Raw genomic sequence first — 26,821 nt, forward strand, 5'->3', positions numbered from 1 at the left:
ATGGAATTGATATAATCTCCGCTTAAATGTTAAAAACTAGCTTGGCCCTATAAAATTGTATGTTCTCAGTCACAGGTGTAATACGTCATTAGTTCAGGGTATTTTACCACTTAGTCCTTTTTGCACTTGATTCAAGAAGAAGGATCGAAAAAGAAAATACTAAATGATGTTTTTGTTGATGTTCTTGACTGCTTTTGCACAAATCGACGAACATTAAATTGGGGGAAATACATTTCATCCAGTTTTGTATAGTCACATACACCCACATACTATTTAAGAAGTTTACCCACAAAAAATTATAGAGTAGAAAGTCCTTGGCTATGAATATTGATGAAAATTTAAATTGGGAAAAATATAGTAAACCTGCTAAAATATAATGTTTGCCTTAAGAATAATCAAAAACTTTGGGAACATAAAAATCAGTAAGTTAACTCATTTTACATATTTTCATTTACTGATGTCTTGCAGCATAATACTCTGCAGTAACTCACCAACAAGGCAAAAAAGCATTCATTACACAAAATAAAGTATGTAAACTTATATGCAAAGTCCACGTAATACATAAGACATTTGATTAAACAAATGGGAATTTTAACGACGGCCTCGCAGTATAGTTATTCACTCACGAAACAAGTTGTCAATATCTCATTGCACTTTGAGGGCTGTGCTAGAAGAAAAAAATGAACTATACTTCCCTCTAGTGAATTTAACTTTGGCACAGTAGGAAGTACAACACTTACCTATAAAACTCTCTGATAATCTGCTCATTGAGATAAAATGTTTCACCCACAGTAGATTAAAGCTGTTTTTTCTCCTTAAAAACCCCTTCAATGTCATAGATGAATTCTTCAATAGAAGTGATTAGTCAATTACAAGCACTTTAAATTGTTTTGTGATCTACGAAACATGGACTTATTGTATTGTATTGTTTGGAACGGGGGACCTAGTAACGCCGGAGGGGCTTCGTCCCCGCCTTAGCCTGCAGTGGTACACAACCCCACAACAGGCTACAGCGGTCCACTCACCCCACCGCCGCCCAACACCAAACAGAGGGTTACTGTGCGGTTCGGCCCCCAGTGGACCCCCCCCGAGAACATCTCACACCAGACGAGTGTAACCCCAATGTTTGCGTGGTAGAGTAATTATGGCGTACGCATACGTGCAAAAGGTGTTTGCGCAGCAATCGCCGACATAGTGTAACTGAGGCGGAATAAGGGGAACCAGCCCGAATTCGCCTAGACAGACGTAAAACCGCCTTAAAAACCATCCACAGACTGGCCGGCATACCGGACCTCGACACTAATCCGCCGGGCGGATTCCAGCCGGGGACCAGCACGCCTGCCAGCCCGGAAAGCAAACATGGGCTTAAGTAACCAATGAGAGACTGGAAGTGAATGTCCTTGTCAGAAGTTTGCGAACATATTACTGAAATACGTATATTTGATAAATTATTTTCTTTTATTGACGCACAAGAGCGACTGTCACACCCAAGATAGTTGAGCCACAGTTGCGAGCGCCAGATCAAAGAGGTTAGAAGAGGGGCTTCTCAAACTTCCCATTAGTGTAGACGCTAGATTCTCATGAGACATCATATCGTGGGTCTACACTTAAGCCTTCAGGAACGATTGAGCTGTACGAGGAGTGATCCAAAAGTAACCGGAATCGTAATGCTGCACATCGTGTACTTGTAGTAGCAGGTTGCGCCGCCAGAGGGTTGTAGTAGGAGCTATGCTGAGTCATTCTGCCACGCGGCGTGATCCAACAGTGAGAAGTGTGGTTTGTTTGGCGGTTCTTTGAGTGTGCGTACAGTGCAGACGTGACACGAGGAAATGGCTAGTTCTTACGAACAACGTGCAGCAGTGAAGTTTTGTTTCTTGCTCGGCAAGAACGCAGCAGAAACTGTTGCGATGATTCAGACAGCCTATAAAGACCATGCTCTTAGTAAAACGCAAGTGTACGAATGGTTTTCTCGATTTAAAAAGAGAGAAATGATGGTTGAAGATCAGCCCCATTCCGGTCAACCTTCAACTGCTCGAAGCGAAGACAACATCGACAAAATCCGTGCTGTAGATCGACGCAGGCAATCGACCAACTCGAGAACTTGTCCGGGTTGTCCTGGAGCTCAATTCAGCGCATCTTGACCATCGATTTGGGGATGCGATGAGTGGCAGCAAAATTCGTGCCGGAGCTTCTTACCCGAGATCAAAGGGATCGTCCCATTCAAGCCTGTCTCGAAATGAAGGACGCGTTCAAAGATGATCCACATTTTTTCAACAAAATCATTACAGGTGATGAGTCATGGTGCTATGGGTACGATCCAGAAAGTAAATAACAGTCATCACAATGGAAGTCACCTGGCTAACCTCGACCAAAAAAGCTCGACAAGTGAAATCGAATGTGAAAACGATGTTGATCTGTTTTTTTGACATGAAAGGGATCGTACACTCTGAATTAGTCCCTGAAAACCAGACAGTAAACCAACAATTCTACTTGGAGGTTATGAAACGGTATCTCAGAAGTTTGTCGCGGAAACGTCCGCCTGTGTGGGATTCTGGTGTGTGGTTCCTGCATCACGACAACACTCCCGCGTACAAGGCCCTCAGCGTTCGCCAGTTTTTGGCCTCAACGAAGACGACTGCCTTGACCCACGCGCCCTATTCGCCGGATTTAGCATCCTCGGACTTCTTCCTATTCCCGAGGATGAAAAGAAACTTGAGAGGGAAGCGTTTTGCGGATGTGGAAGACGTAAAAGGCAATGTCATGGAAGTGTTAGCAGGTATCAAAGAGGTCGAATTTAAAAGGTGCTTAGAACACTGGAATGAACGTTTGGACAAGTGTATTAATGCTAAGGGTGAGTACTACAAAGGAGATTAAGGTTGTATTTGAAAACAATGAAGTATATGCTTTCTAGAAATAATTTCCGGTTATTTTTGGGACCCCCCCCTCGTAGCTGTGAGATGAAGGATGACAGTGTGTTTGAGAAGCTCCTCAGAGAGACAACAGGTAATGAGGAAGGCGAGGGAAGCGCGGCGCTACTTGCCGGTCCGGTCGAAGCTGAAGGCCTGTATCCGCATGCCGACGCAGCAGCCGCAGGTGAGGTCCTGGCAGGAGCAGGGCATGCGCAGCCGCGCCCCCAGCAGCCGCGTCGGCGGCCGCCGCCGGATGTCCAGCAGCTCCAGGCGCGGCTCTGGAACACCGCACGCCGCCCGCTGCAACACACGCCGATCGCTGGCTGCCTGCTGCTCGCTTACGGCTAAAGGCGGGCGACTTTCTGGCCTCAACCGACTACCCGTCACGTGCCTGCGTGCGGAACAGCCGCCAATCAACTAGCGAGAGGTCCAGTGACGTCAGTAATCGACTAACTGTGCCGAGTGAGGAGGTCTAAAATCTGTTCAGGACGTCAGTGAATAATGACGGTGACGAGCGAGGCGTTCTGATATCTCGATTACGCTGCTGACTGCGCAAGCGCAGAAACAAGACACTTTACCTTCGTTTGTAAGATAAGAGTGTATATAATTAAAGTTCAAATTCGTAAACGCTGTAGAAAGAGAACCACTGCATAGAATGGCGTTACGTATGAACAATATATTATTGATGCAAGGGAATGGGGAAAGGGAGGTGCATCAGGGAATAAAAATAAAAAAATTAACGACTATTTGAGCAATAGATGTCGCTCTAAGCGTCAATATTGTTGTTGTTGTTGTTGTTGTGGTCTTCAATCCAAAGACTGGTTTGATGCAGCTCTCCATGCTACTCTATCTTGTGCAAGCTCCTTCATCTCCCATCACCTACTGCAACCTACAACCTTCTGAATCTGCTTAGTGTATTCATCTCTTGGTCTCCCTCTACGATTTTTACCCTCCGCGCTGCCCTTGATGCCTCAGAATATGTCCTACCAACCAATCCCTTCTTCTAGTCAAGTTGTGCTACAAATTTCTCTTCTCCCCAATCCTATTCAGTACCTCCTCATCAGTTATGTGATCCACCCATCTAATCTTCAGCATTCTTCTGTAGCAGCACGTTTCGAAAGCTTCTATTCTCTTCTTGTCCAAACTATTTATCGTCCGCTTTTCACTTCCATACACAGCTACACTCCACACAAATACTTTCAGAAACGACTTCCTCACACTTAAATCTATACTCGACGTTAACAAATTTCTCTTCTTCAGAAACGATTTCCATGCCATTGGCAGTCTACATTTTATCCTCTCTACTTCGACCACCATCAGTTATTTTGCTCCCCAAATAGCAAAACTCCTTTACTACTTTAAGTGTCTCATTTCCTAATATAATTCCCTAAGCATCACCCGACTTAATTAGACTACATTCCATTATCCTCATTTTGCTTTTGTTGATGTTCATCTTATATCCTCCATTCAAGACACTGTCCATTTCGTTCACCTGCTCTTCCAAGTCCTTTGCTGTATCTGACAGAATTACAATTTCATCGGCGAACCTCAAAATTTTTATTTCTTCTCCATGGATTTTAATACCTACTCGGAATATTTATTTTGTTTCCTTTACTGCTTTCTCAATATACAGATTGAATAACATTCGGGATAGGCTACAAACCTGTCTCACTCCCTTCCCAACCACTGCTTCCCCTTCATGCCCCTCGACTCTTATAACTGCCATCTGGTTTCTGTACAAATTGTAAATAGCCTTTCGCTCCCTGTATTTTACCCCTGCCACCTTCAGAATTTGAAAGAGAGTATTCCAGTCAACATTGTCAAAAGCTTTCTCTAAGTCTACAAATGCTAGAAACGTAGGTTTGCCTTTCCTTAATATTTCTTCTAAGATAAGTCGTAGGGTCAGTATTGCCTCACGTGTTCCAATATTTCTACGGAATCCAAACTGATCTTCCCCGAGGTCGGCTTCTACTAGTTTTTCCATTCGTCTGTAAAGAAATCGCGTTAGTGTTTTGCAGCTGTGACTTATTAAACTGATAGTTCGTTAATTTTCACATCTGTCAACACATGCTTTCTTTGGGATTGGAATTATTGTATTCTTCTTGAAGTCTGAGAGTATTCCGCCTGTCTCATACGTCTTGCTCACCAGATGGTAGAGTTTTGTCAGGGCTCTCTCTCCCAAGCCTGTCAGTAGTTCTAATGGAATGTTGTCTAATCACGGGGCCTTGTTTCGACTTAGGTCATTCAGTGCTCTATCAAACTCTTCACGCAGTATCATATCTCCCATTTCATCTTCATCTACATCCTTTTCTATTTCCATAATATTGTCCTCAAGAACATCGCCCTTATATAGACTCTCTATATACTCCTTTCACATTTCTGCTTTCCCTTCTTTGCTTAGAACTGGGTTTCCATATGAGCTCTTGGTATTTATGCAATCGGTTCTCTTTTCTCCAAAGGTCTCTTTAATTTTCCTGTAGGCAGTATCTATCTTACACCTAGTGATATATTCCTCTACATCCTTACATTTGTCCTCTAGCCATCCCTGCTTAGCCAGTTTGCACTTCCTGTCGATCTCATTATTAAGACGTTTGTATTCCTTTTTGCCCACTTCATTTACTGCATTTTTGTATTTTCTCCTTTCATCAATCAAATTCAGTATCTCTTCTGTTACCCAAGATTTCTATTAGCCCTTGTCTTTTTATCTACTTAATCCTCTGCTGCCTTCACTATTTCATCTCTCAAAGTTACGCATTCTTCGTCATTGTATTTCTTTTCCCCATTCAGGGTCAGGATATGCATACCAAAACACACGCAGCACGCGGCTGTTCCCCAGTTTGCATCCGAAACGCCGAACTTGGCTGTCTCCATCAAGGACCGAGCACTGCCGGTAATTCTCTTTACAGAAATGGTGACTCTGCGCTACTAGTCCTGCCAGAGTTCCGGACACTCAAGGCTGTGAAAAAAGAGTATTGGTCCGATGTCTACTTAGCGTCTGGAGAAAATGATCACGAAATTCGAAAAGACAGGTTCTTTTGAAGTGCAGTGTAGCATGGGGAGGAGAGCGGTTGATTTGACGTCTGTCGAAGATGTGGCCACAGCATTAGACGGAGGGTCGCACTGTAGTGTGTAAACATGCAATGCACCGGAAACGTTTCCCCCTACGGCTATAATATACTGTTCAAATTGACGTAATTCTGACCAATGGTTCTATTTTTACAGCGTTTTGAAACTGTATCTTAAATTACGGACACCCAGTTTATATTTTCTTGAGGATATAAATATAGATCTTTCGAAATTTTTGAACGACCTTTTTCCTATTTTTATGCTCTCAAAAGCGTGGAGAAAAAAACATACAATCTTTGTCAAAAACATCCACTACGAACTTCGCATTTGTCATTAGCAAAGTCTTCTATTAGTCATGTTCCTACCTTCTAGTACTACACATCAATCCTTTTTTTTTTTTGTATAAGAAAGGGCTGTCATAACCTGACTTTCACCGGTCAGGTGCTAAACTCCACAGCAGAGAGCTCTCACAACACTCGCAGTTTTAGCATTGCCGTGTAATTGAAAACGACGATTCGTGACAGACGAGACTCAGTACAGGACCAAAACGCCAGGGGCGCTGCGGTGGACCTGTTTACCAAGACCAGTCGATTGAGACAAGAAAGTCGCTCTTGTAAAAGGGGCTTTACACATAAAGTCGCCACAGTCCTGTTATACCTGCGACAGCAGCGCGTTTAGCGGCCCGTCAGCCACACTGTTGCCTGACGAATGCGAATAGTGTCGTTTGTGCTCATCTGAAACATAGTTCCTACAAAAGGGGGCATATGAATGTAACGAATTACAGCAAAACAAAAGGAAGACACCATATCTGTGGTTCATTCAGTATCCTTTGAAGTCTCAGAGTAATGACATTACAGGGCTGTTTACTTACTTTCCTCTTGTAACCTACTGACATTTCGTGAATATTAATGTTTATTCTTAGAAGCAAGAAATGACTGATAAATCGTACGAGAAAGCGAATTGCAGTAAGTATCGGAAAGACTTTGCATACCCTCATAACAACGTGTTTCATTCTTTACACTTCGAGCCAAAGCAGTTTATGAACGTCAAAAACTGATATGGAATGCAGTACCAGAAAAAAAGGCCACCGCTGACTGTTCGCTGAATAAAAAGCTGCCACACAGCCGTGGTAATAAAAAGTAAAATGGTTCAAATGGCTCTGAGCACTATGGAACTTAACATCTATGATCATCAGTCCCCTAGAACTTAGAACTACTTAAACCTAACTAACCTAAGGACATCACACAACACCCAATCATCACGAGGCAGAGAAAATCCCTGACCCCGCCGGGAATCGAACCCGGGAACCCGGGCGTGGGAAGCGAGAACGCTACCGCACGACCACAAGCTGCGGACAATAAAAAGTAAAAAGCAATAAACTATTTCCCAGTACTGGAGCCAGGAACATGATAACTTTCAACTCAGACGTATTTTCAAGATGAAATAATTAGGCTAAATAATACTATTCATGTGTTGGAATATCAAGTGAAGTATACTCGTATGTAAATGAAAATCACTGGACTCTGTGTGAAATTATTACAGGCCGAGGAAAGAATTGCATCCAAGTACTTGAAAAAGACGCTCCTTATTTATTGTTAAGCCAGATCAGGAGACCATTGAAGGGAAAACATAGCGTACGACGGAAAGATTAAATTCAAAAGTATCTCTTCACGAATACGTTACAGCTTATGTCATGAATTTCGGCTCTGTTTACATCCATTTTACGGTCGTATTTAAATTTTCTTGCCAGTTGTAGTAGTGGGTTTCATTTTCGCGAAGTTTTGTAGGCTCAACATAAGTGCTACGTCACTGTATTATTTTACGAGCTATTAGAAGCATTAAATAAAAGTGCATCAGTATCTTGCAGTTAGATCTCGATAGATGATAAGGTTCCGGTTGTTTACTACTTCTGTCCGTCCCCCGGTAGCTGCGTGGTTACGAGACAGAATGTCAATCATAAGAGCCCGCGTTCGATTCTCGGATGGGTCGGAGATTTTCTCCGCTCAGGGACCGGCTGTTGTGTTGCCCTAATCATCACCATTTGATCCCCATCGACGCGCAAATCGCCGAAGTGGCGTCAAATCGAAAGAGTTGCACCCGGCGAACGGTCTACCCGACGGGATGCACTAGTCACACAGCTTATTATATCAGTTTTCCTGCTTAGCTATTCTCTGCAATCCCCTTGCCCCCTCCTCACTTTACCATTCATTAACAAATTTAAAGTTCCTTCTTGAGTCATCATACATCATATCAAAATATCCCCCCTTTTAGCAAAGTTGTGCCTTTTTTTCCCTCCATTAAAGTACAGCACAGAAAGAAGTGAGGTATTCCACCATAAAATAGTTGACCACACACCCAGTGAAATAAAGAATGTCATAGATAGTAAAATTAACTTGAAACTCAAATTTAAACCGTTTCTGTTTCCTTCTCTCCATTGAAGAATTTCTGAACATGAAATAATATGGGTTGTATGTGTGTGAGGGAGGAGGGGGGGAGGGAGAAGGGGGAGGGGAGGTTCAGAGAGAGATTGAACTTGAGTGTAAATCACTGTACGTCGAAACAACATTTCATGAGAAAGTTGTATAAATGGCAGGTTGTTGCCATATTTTTCTCTAAGAAAGTGTACAGTAATAATAAAAGCGACCCGTTTCACGCCGTTTACATGTACATCTATAACGCGCAATCTATTTTATGGTGTGTGTCGGAGGATAGTTCGTTGACCGCCTGTCACTTCCACGTTTTCCTGTTCCAGACGCGAATGCTGAGTGGAGAGGAATGTTGCTAAGAAACTCTCCAATTTCACCTACATTGTCTTTCCGCGAAATGTACCTAAGAGGACGCAACGTACTGCTTGGCTCTTCTAGGAAAGTACGCTCACAGATTTTTTGGAAGTAAGCTACATCGTGATGCACAACGGGCCTCTCCTAGCGTCTGCCATTGGAGTTGTGTGACAATGTCCGTGACGCTTTCGTATTACTAAACCAATGTATGACAAAATCCGCTCTCTTCTTTAGATCACATCTATGTCACAGTACTTTCTGATATGAGTCCCAGGCAGTATTGATGTACCGGTCGAAGGATGGTCTTCTATCCAGAATGAATTTGCAGTTAGGAGCGGAGTGTGCATTGATTTGAATCTTCCTGTGAAATTACGACTGTCTGTCAGATGAGAACTCGAACCTGGGAATACTACATCTGCACTAATATCATTTATAGTACTAACTGAAACAAAACCGAGGTAGGCAGCGTCCCAGATACGAGAGTTGGAAATTTAACAGTGGCAACTATTTATTTACAGCTCGTACAATATAGATATGTGTTTCAAACTTTTACTGACCTTAAACGTAGTCACCAGCATTGTGTATAACCCGTTGCCGGCGATGTGGAAATTGTGGGATACTCTTAGCAGTGCCAGTTGTGTTGACAGTTCGAGTGGCGCGGTCTATTGCCCGACGAATTCGTAGCAGTTCTGAAGTGAATGCCGCGAAGTGTTTCGTTCAGTTTAGAAATCGAGTTGAACTTATGAGGGCTTAAGTGAGGGGTGTGCACTAGGTGGTATAGCACTTAGCAGTCCCATCAGTCAAACAAATCAATAACAAAAAAATGGTTCAAATGGCTCTGAGCACTATGGGACTTAACATCAGTGGTCATCAGTCCCCTAGAACTTAGAACTACTTAAACCTAACTAACCTAAGGACACCACACACATCCATGCCCGAGGCAGGATTCGAACCTGCGACCGTAGCAGTCGCGCGGTTCCGGACTGAGCGCCTGAACCGCTAGACCACCGCGGCCGGCAAATCAATAACAGCTTGCACTGTACGTGATTGAGCATTGTCCTGCAAAATGATGGTCAGGTCCTGCAGAAAGTGTCATCACTTCTGTCTCTAAGCTGGTCGTAGGTTGTCTTCCAAAAATGAACAGCATAGAGACAGAAGTGATGACACTTTCTGCTGGACCTGACCATCATTTTGCAGGACAATGTTCAAGCACGTACAGTGCAAGCTGTTACTGATATGTTTGACTGATAGGGCTGCGAAGTGCTGTTCCACCTAATGCGCTCTCCTGACTTAAGCCCTCGTAAGTTCAACTCGATTTCTAAATTGAGCCGGCCGTTGTGGCCGAGCGGTTCTAGGCGCTTCAGTCTGGTACCGTGCAGCTGCTACAGTCGCAGTTTCGAATTCTTCCTCGGGCATGGATGTGTGTGATGTCCTTAGGTTCGTTAGGTTTAAGTAGTTCTAAGTTCTAGGGGACTGATGACCTCCGATATTAAGTCCCATGGTGCTCAGAGCCAGTTGAACCAGTTCTAAACTGAAGGAAACACTTCACGCATTCGCTTCAGAACTGCTGCAAATTCGTCGGGCAATAGACCACGCCACTCGAACTGTCAACACAATTGGCACTGCTAAGAGCATCCTACGACTTCCACATCGCTGGCAACGGGTTGTAGACAATGCTGGTGAGTACTTTGAAGGTCAATAAAACTTCGAAACACGTACCTATTTTGTACGAGCTGTAAATAAATAGTTGCCACCATTAAATTTCCAACCCTCGTATTTAACGGATACTACGATTTTCAGTGTCCATTCGGCACTCAAACCCTGTGATCCAGGTTCGAGTCTTGCTCCAGCGTACAGTTTTAATCTACCAAGAAGTTTTGCGGGGTCTGTGAGCTACCTCTTCCTTCCAGAGGAGTCTTCCAATTAATCTCAGTCTTGCCTCTCCCTTTCCTGTTGTTTGTTTTATATTGTCGTCTCACTTTAAATCTCTCCGTATGCTGTAATATTTCTGGCCATCATATTAGGCTCCAAGAAGCTGTTCCCAGAGCAGTGGAGACGCAAGAAGTATATAGATGACGAAATGTGGTGTGAGGTACCTGTGACAGATGTGAGATTCGGTACCATTCCCGCGAGAAAGACCTCCTGCATAATGCTACTGCTCTGTAATTGGCCACTGTGTTCGGAGCAAGGGCGCCAAAACGATAAAGTATAGTTATTATTATTAGTTAAACTACTCATTGGAATGACTTCGCTTTTTAATATAAATATCTCTCAACAGCTGACTATCAATCAGTCATTTTAGAATTATTAAAAACAATTTAAATAAAAAAAGACTGACGAAATTCCAGACGAAGCACTTCGGAAGCGTTCGGGTCACGCCTTTTCTGGTATGGCGCGCGAAGTGTTTCGGGCTGTTCGTCACTCTGGATTAGGCAATCGAGAAGAACAGACATGTTGTCTGTCGTAGTAAGTGTTTCCAATTTTTAATTGAGTTCCTGTTCGTCACTCTGGATTAGGCAGTCGAGAAGAACAGACATGTCTGTCGGAGGATGTGTTTGCCAGTAGTCAATATTAAAAGATTCACTCCGGTAGTCATGAGGCACAGACACGTGCCACAAATAGTGTAAAGATACATTTTCGTAAACATTGTGTTTGATCATGTACTTTGCTGTATCAGAAGGTGTTGTATTAAGTTGATGTAGTCTTCTCGTGTGGCTATATTAAAATACGCGATTGGCATTCCAAAGAAGTGATACATTATTTCAGAACAGAACCTCGCTAAAAGTAAGTTTCAGCCTCAAGATACAGAACCTACGACCTGCGTGCTGTTTTCAGCGCTGGGGACATCAACTTGAAGACAGCAGGTTAGTAAACTATAATAGAACCTTCGTACTGCACACAGTGCAGTGGAAACAACTAGGCGCCTCACGTGTCTGCATGCACAGATCAGATGTCCTCAGTGACACGTCATCTGCAGTAATGCAGAGGAGGTAAAGGTGGATGATCGTTATTAACACCAACAGTCAATTCATTCTTCCTTTCTTGCCGTGATGCACCCAAATATTTAACAGATGTTGCAGTTTCCTGGCTTGTTCGCCAATCGTGCAGTCATACAATAAGGGGTCTTTTCCTCCTGTTTATGGGCAATACTTTAGATTTAGTTTTGTTGAGGGTAAGAGGCTTATCTCACTAGAGGCAAGATAGATACCGCGTACAGGAAAATTAAAGAGACCTTTGGAGAAAAAAGAGACACTTGTGTGAATATCAAGAGCTCAGATGGAAACTCAGTTCTAAGCAAAGAATAGAAAGGTGGAAGGAGTATATAGAGGGTCTATACAAGGGCGATGTACTTGAGGGCAATATTATGGAAATGGAAGAGGATGTAGATGAAGATGAAACGGGAGATACGATACTGCGTGAAAAGTTTGACAGAGCACTGAAAGACCTGAGTCGAAACAAGGCCGCGGGAGTAGACAACATTCCATAAGAACTACTGACGGCCTTGGGAGAGCCAGTCCTGACAAAACTCTACCATCTGGTGAGCAAGATGTATGAGACAGGTGAAATAAACTCAGACTTCAAGAAGAATATAATAATTTCAATCCCAAAGAAAGCAGGTGTTGACAGATGTGAAAATTACCGAACTATCAGTTTAATAAGTCACACCTGCAAAATACTAACACGAATTCTTTACAGACGAATAGAAAAACTGGTAGAAGCCGACCTCGGGGAAGATCAGTTTGGATTCCGTAGAAATGTTGGAGCACGTGTGGCAATACTGACCCTAAGACTTATCTTAGAAGAAAGGCAAACCTACGTTTCTAGCATTTGTAGACTTAGAGAAAGCTTTTGACAATGTTGACTGGAATACTCTCTTTCAAATTCTAAAGGTGGCAGGGGTAAAATACAGGGAGCGAAAGGCTATTTACAATTTGTACAGAAACCAGATGGCAGTTATAAGAGTCGAGGGGCATCAAAGGGAAGCAGTGGTTGGGATGGGAGTGAGACAGGTTTGTAGCCTATCCCAAATGTTATTCAATCTGTATATTGAGAAAGCAGTAAAGGAAACAAAAGAAAAATTTGGAGTAGGTATTAAAATCCATGGAGAAGAAATAAAAACTTTGAGGTTCGCCGATGACATAGTTCTGTCAGAGCCAGCAAAGGACTTGGAAGAGCAGTTGAACGAAATGGACAGTGTCTTGAAAGGCGGATATAAAATGAATATCAACAAAAGCAAAACAAGGATAATGGAATGTAGTCGAATTAAGTCGGGTGATGCTGAGGGAATTACATTAGGAAATGAGACACTTAAAGTAGTAAAGGAGTTTTGCTATTTGGGGAGCAAAATAACTGATGGTGGTCGAAGTAGAGATGATAAAATGTAGACTGCCAATGGCATGGAAATCGTTTCTGAAAAAGAGAAATTTGTTAACATCGAGTATAGATTTAAGTGTGAGGAAGTCGTTTCTGAAAGTATTTGTATGGAGTGTAGCCATGTATGGAAGTGAAACGCGGACGATAAATAGTTTGGACAAGAAGAGAATAGAAGCTTTCGAAACGTGCTGCTACTGAAGAATGCTGAAGATTAGATGGGTAGATCACATAGCTAATGAGGAGGAATTGAATAGAATTGGGGAGAAGAGAAATTTGTAGCACAACTTCACTAGAAGAAGGTTCAAATGGCTCTGAGCACTATGGGACTTAACATCTGTGGTCATCAGTCTCCTAGAACTTAGAACTACTTAAACCTAACTAACCTAAGGACATCACACACATCCATGCCCGAGGCAGGATTCGAACCTGCGACCGTAGCAGTCGCGCAGTTCCGGACTGAGCGCCTTAACTGCAAGACCACCGCGGCCGGCGCTAGAAGAAGGGATTGGTTGGTAGGGCATATTCTGAGGCATCAAGGGATCACCAATTTGTTACTGGAGGGCAGCGCGGAGGGTAAAAATCGTAGAGGGAGACCAAGAGATGAATACACTAAGCAGATTCAAAAGGATGTAGGTTGCAGTAGGTACTGGGAGATGATGAAGCTTGCACAGGATAGAGTAGCATGGAGAGCTGCATCAAACCAGTCTCGGGACTGAAGACCACAACAACAACATGTTGAGGGTCGACTGGTAGTCCCTTCAGGTATCCCTGCATTTCGCTACAATTTTATATCCTTGCAACTTCCTCATACACTGTGATCCACGGCACACGCAGGTAACCTAGCAGACAGCTGGCAGGCGCCTGGTGGTTACCTGTGTCGTTGGCGGCCGCGGCCGCGGCCTCCTGCCCCTGGGCCCGGAGCGGCGCCGCCAGGTCGAGGGCCAGGGCTGCGAAAAGCAGCGGGGCGACGCGGAGCCGGCGCAGCATGGCGAGCCACTGCTCTGGCTGGCGGACTCGCGCGGGCGACGAACCCGCGAAAGCGGCGCGGCCGTTCGCCAATCCGGCGCTCTGCCGGCGCGCCAGTTCGCGCGTGACCTTGCTGGCAGCGCGCGCCGTTACCGGGTCACACAGATCCTCGCGGCGCGGCGCTTCGCGGTCGCTTTCCATTGCGGCTGCGACTCGCAGGCAAAGCGCTCCGGTCCGAATGCGAAAGCGTAATCCTAGAGACTGCTGTATACCGCTGCTAGTGTTAGAGCCGTGTCCCTTCAGTTCCAGAAGGCTTTCGATGAAGTTGTGCCCTGTCACGTAATGAAGAAAATTAGAGTCTACGGGATGTAGTTCTATAATGCGATTGCGATGACCCTAGCACACATAATACAGACTGTCATTGTTAATGGAGCGGTAAAGCTCAGATGTAAAAGTAACTTCGGGCGTACTCCAAGGGAGTGTTATAGGACCTATGTATCCACTGTTTAAAAGTCCATAACTTGCTAATTGGTGGAATTCTCTCATTTTGGGTGAAAGTGTAGCTTACAGTCCAGCTTAAAGATATCACTGTAGGTGATCGAAATGGTGACCATTAACATCCACACAAAAACAACGCCGAACTAAAGCACGAACTACTGATTGCAACGTGTTCAGTTGGATATTTGCACATGAACGTACAAAGTTCATCCAATGTGCGTGGCTTTTGTCGATAAACGACGTCCTTTGGTGTTCCCCACAGTTAAAAGTCCAGAGGAGTTAGGTCTGGGGAACGTGGTCGATACTCCACAGCACCTCTACGCTCTATCCATCCTCCTGCATCCTCCTTTGTGACGATACACCCTAACACAATTTTGGCAGTGGGAAGTAAACTCTTCTGTCTCAATATAAATCACGGATGGCCATTAAAATTGCTACACCAAGAAGAAATGCAGATGATAAACGGGTATTCATTGGACAAATATGTTATACTAGAACGACATGTCATTACATTTTCACGCAATTTGGGTGCATAGATCCTGAGAAATCAGTACCCAGAACAACCACCTCTGGCCGTAATAACGGCCTTCATACGCCTGGGCATTGAGTCAAACAGAACTTGGATGGCGCGTACAGGTACAGCTGCCCATGCAGCTTCAACACGATACCACAGTTCATCATGAGTAGTGACTGGCGAATTGTAACGAGCCAGTTGCTCGGCCACCATTGACCAGCCGTTTTCAGTTGGTGAGAGATCTGGAGCGTGTGCTGGCCAGGGCAGCAGTCGAACATTTTCTGTATCCAGAAAGGCCCGTACAGGACCTCCAACATGCGATCGTGCATTGTCCTGCTGAAATATAGGGTTTCGCAGGGATCGAATGGAGGATAGAGCCACGGGTCGTAACACATCTGAAACGTAATATCCACTGTACAAAGTGCCGTCAATGCGAACAAGAGGTGACTGAGATGTGTAACCAATGGCACCCCATACCATCACGCTGGGCGATACGCCAGTATGGCGATGACGAATATACGCTTCCAATGCGCGTTCACCGCGATGTCGCTAAACACGGATGCTACCATCATAATGCTGTAAACAGAACCTGGATTCATCCGAAAAAATGACGTTTTGCCATTCGTGAACCCAGGTTCGTCGTTGAGTACACCATCGTAGACGCTCCTGGTTGTGATGAAAAGTCAAGGGTAACCGTAGCCATGGTCTCCGAGCCTATAGTCCATGCTGGTGCAAACGTCGTCGAACTGTTCGTGCAGATGGTTGTTGTCTTGCAAACGTCCCCATCTGTTGACTCAGGGATCGAGACGTGGCTGCAACATCCGTTACAGCCATGCGGATAAGATGGGTGTCATCTCGACTGCTAGTGATACGAGGCCGTTGGGATCTGGCACGGCGTTCCGTATTGCCCTCCCGAACCCACCGATTCCATAATCTGCTAACAGTCATTGGATCTCGACCAATGCGAGCAGCAATGTCGCGATACGATAAACCGCAATCGCGATAGGCTACAATCCGACTTTTATCAAAGTCGGATACGTGATGGTACGCATTTCTCCTCCTTACACGAGGCATCACAACAACGTTTCACCACGCAACACTCGTCAACTGCTGTTTGTGTATGAGAAATCGGTTGGAAACTTTCCTCATGTCAGCACGTTGTAGGTATCGCCAAGGGCGCCAACCATGTGTGAATGCTCTGAAAAGCTAATCATTTGCATATAACAGCATCTTCTTCCTGTCGGTTAAAGTTCGCGTCTGTAGCACGTCATCTTCGTGGTGTAGCAATTTTAAAGGCCAGTAGTGTATGTACTTCAGGCGCACATATATATGAAGCAGCAAAGAAACTGGTATACACATGCTTATTCAAATACAGAGATGTATGAAGAGGCGGTTGGCAACGGCTATATAAGACAACAAGTGTCTGGTGCACTTGTTAGATCGGTTACTGCTGCTACAATGGCAGGTTATCAAGATTTAAGTGATTTTCAAAGTGGTGTTATAGTCGGCGGACGAGCGATGGGGACATAGCATCTCCGAGGTAGCGACGAAATGGGGATTTTCCCGTACGACCAATTCGCGAGTGTACCGTGAATGTCAGGAATCTGCTAAAACATCAATCTCCAACATCGCTGCGCCCGGAAGAAGATCCTGCAAGAACGGGACCAACGACGACTGAAGAGAATCGTTCAACGTGACAGAAATGCTACCCTTCCGCAAATTGCTGCAGATTTCAATGCTGGGCCGTCGACAAGTATCAGCATGCGAACCACTCAACGGAACATCGTCGATACGGGCTTTCGCTGCCGAAAGTCCACTCGTGTACCTTTGGTGACTGCACCGCACAAAGCTTAATGCCTCGCCTGGGGCCGTCAACACTGACATTGAACTGTCGATGACTGAAAACATGTAGTCAAGTCGGACGAGTCTCGTTTCAAATTGTATCGAGCGGATGGACGTGAACCTCATCAATCCATGGAAGCAGGGGAGTGTTCAGCATAGTGGAGGCTCTGTAATATTGTGGGGCGTGTACAGTTGGAGTGATATGGGACCACTGACACATCTAGATACGACTCTGACCGGTGACACATACGTAAGCACCGTATCGGACAGCCTGCATCCATTCATGTCCATTGTGCATTCCGAGGGACTTGGGCAATTCCAGCAAGAAAATGCGATACCACACACGTCCAGAATTGCTAGACAGTGGCTCCAGGAACACTCTTATGAGTTTAAACACTTCCGCTGGCCACCGAAGTCTCCAGACATGAACATTATTGAGCATATCTGAGATGCCTTGCAACATACTGTTCAGAAAAGATCTCCACCCTCTCCTGCTCTTGAGGATTTACGGACAGCCCCGCAGGATTCATGGTGTCAGTTTCCTCCAGGATTATTTCAGACATTAGTCGAGTCCATGCCACGTTATGTTGAGGCACTTCTGCATGCTTGCGGGGGCTCTACGTGATATTAAGCAGGTGTACCAGTTTCTTTGGCCCTTCAGTATATATACACTCATCTTCACAAAAAACCAGGACACCTTGAACGACTAGAGATAGGATATTCATATTCACAGGACATGTACACTCGACAGCAAAATAAGTGGGTCACCCCTGAATTCCAACGTGTAGGCTGCACCTGAATGTATGCAACCAACAGAGCATATCTGTGTTGCACATAGTCGCAACTCTCCACAGTACAGTCGTTGTAAGATACACAATGGGTACCGCTAGAGACTACTAGAGAACACCGGTCTTTATGACAGTCCGTCCAGATGTAAAGTAACACCACGATAGCACAGAAGAGATCAGACAGTCCTTAACGTTTGTAAACTAAACTTAATTACAATAAGTGACATTTCAAATGTTATGGGACAACGAATTTTGTCACATAAATCGTTCAGTAATCCTTAGGCACAATTAAATATTTGAGACAGTATATGGATTTATAAAGTTGTATGGCAATTGGAAACAAGTTCTTTGCTGTCTGAAGGTTTACCCAACACATGCTGAACGTCGTTCAATGTTCAACGGGGAGCGGTTGCGCATCAACTTTATGTAATACTAAGCAGTTAAAAGAAAACGTGATTAACGGCGGCAACCACTCTACGGAAATCCCAACATTAACAGCGAATCACAAGTAATATCATTGTTCACATTACTCATCAACAGCTACTTGTACACGAAGTTGTACTTTAAATGACATGACCATCGTCTTCGTTCTGGATCCGGATGCAAACCCAGAACGTAAAGCCATTGTTAACCAAGCAAAGCTTTGTGCCTTATCGAGACTCGATCTCTAGGCAGAAAGAGACGTCAAATATTGGCGTTTGCACCAGTATCAGTTATCAATTCTCAACTTGAACGTAAATGACGATAATGTTTGTACGAAACCAGGAACCCTAACATGACAATTACCTTCTCGGTAATTAACCTCGAAAGAAGTTGTACGTTGTTGCATTGTCAAGGAACAAAGGATGCACATGTTTAAAATTGAAATGCCATCATGTAATGCTGGTGACAAGGACGCGAACCCAGCACCTAATCGGATTGTTGAATAAGTAAGTAAAATCAGAATGTAGATATCACAGTTTGTCACCAGTAGTGAGGTTAGAACCTTAAACGACGACTGAAGTTGTATTGCTTGACCGGGATTCGAACCCGGCGCCTACCGCCGTCGTTGTCTAACCAGGAACAGACGAGAAATGTCCAATGTTGGTCCATCATTAGTGAGATGTGCGCACGTTTAACTAGATATAAGGCGACGAAAACGTCTATGCACACATGGTTATGAAGATCCGTTAATAGTCAAATTCTTATTCAGTAATAGCTAGGAGTAGCATTTTCGCCACGCGGTCTAAGTCGCTGCAGTCATGGACTGTGCGACTGGTCCCGGCGGATGTTCGAGTCCTCCCTCGGGCATGTGTCTGTGTGTTTGTCCTTGGGATAATTTAGGCTAGATAGTGTGTAAGCTTAGGGACTGATGACCTTAGCCGTTGAATCCCATAACATTTTACACACATTTCAGCATTTGAGTAGCATGTTTAGATGCAAACCTTACGGCCTTTCTCATCCCTAGTAACGTATTGCCTAATATCTGCGATATCATGGTGTTGATTGACAAGTGGATTGACTGCCGTAAAGAGCAATGTTCTCTAGTAGTCGTGTATCATTGAGATGTAAATGAAGTGCCTCAGCAGAAAGTAATTTCCGTTGTGCAGCACGTATTGTTTCAGACACACTGAGTACATGTTATAAGTGCACAAAACGTGTATTATATATTAAGTATACACTATTATTTGGAGAAGCTGCCGCCAGACCTGTTTACTCTTACATTCCGCTTAGTTGTCGTGGTTGAATACAGGTTTTCTTAAGGCTACATCTAATGCACAGCGCTTACAAGAAAGTATAGCTTCCTGCGTCATGCTATTGCTAGCTAGATGAAATATTTTGTGGTAGCTATGTTCAAAATGAGTGTATTTTTGAAAGTATTGTTCGTCAAATATTTGAATAAATCGTCAACTGTAGGTGTGCCTGCACATGTTATAACATAATAGCTGTAACTGCGTTAGTTTGTACTACAGACTTGGGTAGGTAAGTGTAACTTTTGATCCTTCAAGGGGTGATCGTGGAAATGCGGCCCGGGTGTGTACCAGCCGCGGCTCGCGAGCTACGGGCCAGCCAGGCTGGCCGAGGCGAGATGCAAGTGAGCGAGCTGGCGGTGGCGTTGGTGGGCCAACAGCCCGGGACGAGCGAGCACGGCTGCGCCGCATGCCTCTGCCTCTGCCGCTCCGTTTGACGTAAATATGTTTACCTCCTCTCCTGGAATCAGTATAAGAGCGGCAAGCAGAAATACACATCAGGCTGTCTGTCGTAATGGCTCACTGGGAGAGGTCTATTCGAGGTAGAGGTTCAAATGGCTCTGAGCACTATGGGACTTAACATCTGAGGTCATCAGTCCCGTAGAACTTAAACTACTTAAACCTAACTAACTTAAGGACATCACATACATCCTGCGACCGTAGCGGTCGTACGGTTCCAGACTGAAGCTCCTAGAACCGCTCGGCCACTCCGGCTGGCCGAGGTAGAGTAGTCGCTCTTATTGAGAAAGGAGGATGTTCCATCAGAGAAGCTGGCAGACGGTATGGCGTACCACATACCACTGCAACGAGATGGTGGAGGATCTGCCTTGAAAGAGGCACCACCAACAGGGCTCCAGGCTCAGGCAGGAAGAGAGTGATCTCACAGCAGGGAGACAGGGACCTAGTGTCTAGGAGCAGAGAAAATCCCTTTCTGAACGCGAAGCAGTTGCGGCCGGAGACCAACTTCCCCGGCTCCAGTGACACGATTCGCCGAAGGCTGAGGGACGCTGGACTGCATGCACGACGATCCGCCGTGAAACAAGAGCTCAGCGAAGACAACGTTTTATGCCGGCTGGCATTTGCGGAGCTCCATCTGAGGGCGCCGTGGGACAACGTCATTTTCACTGATGAGAAGGTGTTTTCCACCAATAACGACGGTCCACGAATCGTTTACAGGCCGCAAGGGACTCCCCATCGACGCAAATATGTAACCACGACGAGAAGAAGTGGCCGGCTATCTGTTACCTGCTGGGGTTGGAATTCTGCGAGAGGGGCGGGAATTCTTCACAGGATAGAAGGAACGCAGCGTGCAGTATGCCCACATATTGGAAAATGTGAAGCTTCCGTCAGTGCGAATGCTGTACGCAGAAGGGGACGTCACATTGCAAGAGGACCATTCTCCCATTCACAAGTCTGCATTTGTTCAGCAGCGGCTCTCCACGATTGGCGTCAACGTCATGGACTGGCTGCCACGGGCGGCTGATATGAACTCCATGGAAAACATGTGGGCTGAAGTCGCCAGAACATTAACAGAGAACTGGCCACGAAACCAACTAACTACTGCGGACGTTCTTTGGGACTGCGTCCTGGAAGCCTGGGAGGAAGTTGCTTCTTCAGGCTGTTACGTCCGACGGCTTATACATTGTATGCCAAGACGCGTGATAGAAGTACAAAATAATGAAGGATTCTGGATAAAATATTAGAGTCCTTAAAATGTTTTGTTATGTCTTCGTTTTCGCCATTTTTCCTCATTGGGAGCTAGTGGAAGATCGCGTGGCAACAGAAAAGATACAATATGGGTTAGCTTTCCTTTGAGTTGCCCTTTTAATTCAAGTGGGTTTCTTTTGAATATACAGTTTGTTAAGTATTCTATTTTGATTTCATTTGTACCCAGTCTACATACTTACAAACTAATCAGCGTGGATGAACTCTGTCACAGTAGTTTTTGTTGTTTCAAATACGTCTCTCTCTTCCCCTCCATCCATGAATACACCCTCCGTCCTCCAAACAATACGGAAACGATTTCATATTATGTTTACTCGCCGCGCGGAATTAGCGAGAGGTCTGGGGCGCTGCAGTCATGGACTGTGAGGCTGGTCCCGGCGGAGGTTCGAGACCTCCTTCGGGCATGGGTGTGTACGTTTCTCCTTAGGATAATTTAGGTTGTGTGTAAGCTTAGGGACTGACGACCTTAGCAGTTAAGTCCCGTAAGATTTCACACACATTTGAACATTTATGTTTACTCGTTGTTAATATCTCCTCTATTCTCTCTCACACACACTCTCTCTCTGACACTATCGCCGCAAGTGCCCTTCTATTACACTCCCCCAAAACGTTATAAACAAATCTAGTGGTTTCCAATGACGCTACATTTTGTCTTTTAATTACTGCTGTCTTTACTCTCTATCATTGCTCTCAACACCTATGAAGCCGTATTCTTTGATCTCCCCTTCCCTATAACCCATTCTTCGTTCTGAGAACAGTCCTTCCTTATCTCTCGGTCCTAAGATAAAACGAACTGTGGCACACATCTAAGTAAGAAATACTTTGCAAGAATTTCACGCTTATATTTTGCACTTCTGCACTTCTATCCATTCCCAGATCCCGCCCTCCTTCCTGTTACGCGTCCCTTGACATGTGAATCTGCATCTAAATGAATACTCTGCAATTCATAATCATGTGTTTAGCAGGGGGTTCTGTGGTCTAGTGGATTAATCTTGTATTGATGTGTAAAACGTGTAGGTTCGCATCTCACGTCAGGCGTAGATTTTTAACACACACAAGTAGCTCTCCTTCACCCCTAGTAACGCCAGGTGCAGAACGCCAGTAAGCTCCGTAGTTCAATATCCGCAATAAAGATAACATCCCTTCGCTGCCGACTGGGGCAGAATGGCATTCGTTTGAGCTGTGACAGATGGAGAAACCCCGTAAGGCAGAGACTCTATCACCAGCAAGCCCTCGTAAACTAGAAAACGTATTTCATTTAATGAACCAATGGCCATGTAAGTTCACAAGGCTCTTACTTTATTTGAAACTGAGACGTTGAAAATTGTGGTGCTGGACTGGCATTAGAATTCGATTTCACTGTGGTCCCGAAGATTGCAAACTCTTCTAGGCGTCCTCAAAAGGCACCTATCTGGTTTCGAATCCTGATCAGCTCAAAATATTCATTATTTCATTTCAAGCCCTAGCATGGGCACTCCGAACTACTAGTGAAAAATAGTTGCATTTTCAACGTCTCTTAGTGCGTTGTCAGCTGTAACGTGTTCGTTTCAACTCCCTGCCGCATGATGACCTTTTTATCACAAAATTACAAGATCGAACGTTTCCTTACATCTTTTCAAGTTCAAACATTCCTCTCCATCCTACTGGTGAAAACGGATTTGGGTTTGACGTTGTGTTCGTTGTGATCACCAACGACGATATGTTGTGGATTCAACTTCTAGCCAGCAGAGTATTTTCCATCACATCATTGAAAGTACAAACATGCCATTCCTAGCTATTATTGGAAAAGAATTTGATAGTTAAAGTTTGTTCATGACCACGTGTGCGGGGTTTGAATTCCATTCAGCACAGAACTTTTCGTCGCCTGATGTCTAGCTAAACATGCGCCCATCTCGCTACTGGTGAACCAACAATAGCTATTTATTGTCTGTTCCTGGCTAGAAAACGACGGTGCTAGATGCTGGGTTCGAATCCCAGGCAGGCAAAAACAATTCTATCGTCATTTAAGGTTCCAGCTTCTAGCTATTGGTGAAAACATTTGATATTTAACTTCTGATTTTATGTAGAGTCGTGCTCAAAAGTATCCGAACGAACTGAATTGTATTTCGCCTGATTCCCATGCAACCTATATAACGCAGCTGTCTAGCAGGTCCTCTAATCGCTCCTTAGTACAGTCGTTTGACTGTTGAAAATGGTTCCAACAAGTCACCACTAGAAAACACTGCTCTGTATCGCAATAACTCAAGATGTAAAATAATACCACGATACTACAAATATCAGGAAACACCTCATCACAGATAAGACTGTCCTTAAGGCTTGTAAGCTCACATTTATTGCAATAAATGACATACCTGAAATGTTAGCACTCTCATTATTGCGTCAGATAGGTAATGTACGAAGTAAGTTCGTCGTATTCATGATTTCCTCTTCAAAGTAAATACCATACTTGTTATTTAACACAAAATCTCATTAAAAATTTACGTTATTCACGAGCAGCTAGTTGAGAATATGTATGAACTTCAAATGCACGACGAACTGCCTCGTTCTGCATATGGATTCAAACCGAGGTAATGCAAACTAAGATTTCGTGGCTAACGGAAATTAACAGTCATTCCTGACTAGGCATAAAGAGAGTGATATACCTCATTTTTGGACAGTATCAGTTAGCAAATATTAACTTTAAATTACATAACGTAAACATTTTTAACGGACGCGAATTCCTACCCAGCATCTATTGTCCCTGTCAACGAACTACGGGAGATGTTAAATATTGCTTCTTCACAAGTAACTTACTTGAAATGCAGTGAGGTAAAGCTTTGTGTTGGACAGGGATTCAAACCCAGAACCTAATCGGATTGTTATCGAAGCACAATCAACTTTGACATATCGGATTTTCTCGGCAGTAGCTAAATGTATTAAATGAAATGACGAGACGAAACATTAATTTTTTCCTTCCCAGGACTCCAACCCGGCACGTATCGCTGTTATATTCTAGAGAAAAGGAACGTTAAGTATGGGTTTGTTACACCAGCAGAGACATGTGAGCATGTTTCAACTAGAAGTTAGATAACGAAGAGTTCAGTGCTGACTGATAATCAAACCCCAAACACATCGTTGTTGACTACACACAAAGAGACGACTGTTGCCGAATTTTTCTCCACCAGTAGCTCCGAATAACATCTTTGAACTTACAGTGATCTCGCAAATAGTTCTGTGTCTCACTGGGAGTCAAAAACATCAGATATCGTTAGTGTTGACAACGAATGAAAATGCATTAAAAATAAAAATTATTATACACCAGCAGATAGGTGTTCTCATGCTAGTGCTTGATAATACATAGTAAAAACTTTAGTGTTGGGCCGGGATTCCAACCCATTCATGCGCAATACGTGGAGATGTTGAGGAATCTGCAGTTTTGAACAAACAACAAGTTGTAGTCGAGCTGTATTGTCACGAAGGGATCAAATTCCGTGTTAAGGGCGGTCTGAGTTGCATTACCAGTTCAGAATCAATTTTATCGACATACAGAAGCTAAAATAAAAGATGAAATAAGTGTCCTGTGACCATACACAGGGTTTGTTTCGTCGCTAGAAATAAATAACTAATATAAGAAAGGTTACTGGTGATAGAGTTTCTACACGTCGCCACTTCTTACTTTATTGTGGTTCCACCTAACGTCTACTTGGTAGAGAAGGAATATCATGTTTAATGTGATTTTCAGACCACAATGCCATCATACCTTCTTCACTTGGCGTAGCCAGAAGAGAATAGAATCTGCCTCTCCCTATCAAAAAACATCGGCAGAAGTTGGAATAGAACGCACCCCATCATCATAGGATACTATCATCAGTCCAACAGACCACCAAACCCTCTTCTCTACGATTCATTTCTCTATCAGAACACCGTTGCGGCACACAAGATAAGAATTCTGACACACAGGCTCCCTGTAGTAGCAGGATGTTCAGTACATTCATTTACTTGATTGACCGAATCGCCATGAACTAGCTACCTTGGCTACCCAGTGCATACATTCCACTCTATTTTGTAATCACCAAACTAAAATAACGTAACTGCCACGTACACAGAACTGCCAATACTGTAGGATGCAGAAATTTAAATAGGAAGTGTTCCTTTCCATTTGAGCTACTCCATTGCGCTATCTGTTTGTTGAAACCGTCGTGCAGTACAAAAGAAATGCTGTAACTGTCTGTCTCTCAGAAGCCTAGATCCGGCCATATGCATTATCTGACAGCTCTGTGGAATGCGGAAGTTCTGGAGGAACTGTTGTTCACTTCCAGAGCTGCTGTAGCTACGTCACAGCTAGTAGCGTAACGGTAAGCGTCGCGCACTGTTGATAAGACGTCGCGTGTTCTATTATTATATTCGACATTCCACTCTATTTTGTAATCACCAAACTAAAATAACGTAACTGCCACGTACACAGAACTGCCAATACTGTAGGATGCAGAAATTTAAATAGGAAGTGTTCCTTTCCATTTGAGCTACTCCATTGCGCTATCTGTTTGTTGAAACCGTCGTGCAGTACAAAAGAAATGCTGTAACTGTCTGTCTCTCAGAAGCCTAGATCCGGCCATATGCATTATCTGACAGCTCTGTGGAATGCGGAAGTTCTGGAGGAACTGTTGTTCACTTCCAGAGCTGCTGTAGCTACGTCACAGCTAGTAGCGTAACGGTAAGCGTCGCGCACTGTTGATAAGACGTCGCGTGTTCTATTATTATATTCGCTGCTACATTTTTTTAAAACGCAATTCTGCTGTCTGCTGAAGTTATCAATTTAATGGAACTTTGAAAATAATTCTTTTCACTTCTCAACCCAAAATAGTCGCATGTGGAAAAAAGGCTAACTTCTGAGTCATTTTGTTCTTTTCCGGTTTAATAGACGGCCAGGTAGCAGATGCATCTCGAAGCTTTTGTGTTATAAATGGGGAGAGCGCATCGTGCCAAAATAGTCAGAAAAATATTTTCTACATTAGCTGTCGTCTGGTAGTGGCACTTTATTCTTCTTCAAATCTTGTTTGACAGCTTTAACTCAGAACAAGTTTTCTACATGCATGTAATCAATAAACTGTATGTTCATTGTCAGACTGTAATAGATGGAAATGAGCGTTTGGCGTCATTGGCCGGGAGGCCCCTCGCGGGGCAGGTCCGGCCGCCATATCGCAGGTCTTATTACATTCGGCGCCACATTTGGCGACCTGCACGCCGGATGGGGATGAAATGATGATGAACACAACACAACACAACACCCAGTCCCTGAGCGGAGAAAATCTCCGACCCAGCCGGGAATCGAACCCGGGCCCAGAGGACGGCAATCCGTCACGCTGACCACTCAGCTACTGGGGCGGACACTGTAATAGATAACATCAGAGAATTCGCATATATCGTTGATGATTAATTTCTCTCTCACTTTTAGTATTGTTTTAACAACACTAAAAGAAACCTTACTAAAACTGTGCACTATATTGTAAGAAACGAAATAAAATTACCCACGATAACCTTACGACGAAAGTGTGTTTTAACTAAACTGAGTATCTGTATACAAGCGTGCTTCTATCTGCACGAATTAGTAAAATACTACTCACTTAGATTTCGATGGTATGCTGTGTCA

The 26,821-nt window shown here is 44.1% G+C and overlaps 1 protein-coding gene across 1 annotated transcript in view; it reads right to left on the bottom strand.

The window, feature by feature from the left end:
* The window catches only part of LOC124799131, a 38,686-nt gene extending 24,390 nt beyond the window's left edge, over positions 1-14,296 (bottom strand). Inside the window, exons 1-2 of the mRNA XM_047262667.1 lie at positions 14,002-14,296; positions 3,041-3,187 (exon numbers count right to left, since the gene is read on the bottom strand). Coding sequence (XP_047118623.1) covers positions 3,041-3,187; positions 14,002-14,296 — 442 coding nt within the window. The remainder of the gene's footprint in view (positions 1-3,040; positions 3,188-14,001) is intronic.
* Positions 14,297-26,821: the final 12,525 nt, after the last annotated feature.

The sequence above is a fragment of the Schistocerca piceifrons genome, chromosome 5, assembly GCF_021461385.2.
Source record: "Schistocerca piceifrons isolate TAMUIC-IGC-003096 chromosome 5, iqSchPice1.1, whole genome shotgun sequence".
NCBI classification, from domain to species: Eukaryota; Metazoa; Arthropoda; class Insecta; order Orthoptera; family Acrididae; genus Schistocerca; species Schistocerca piceifrons.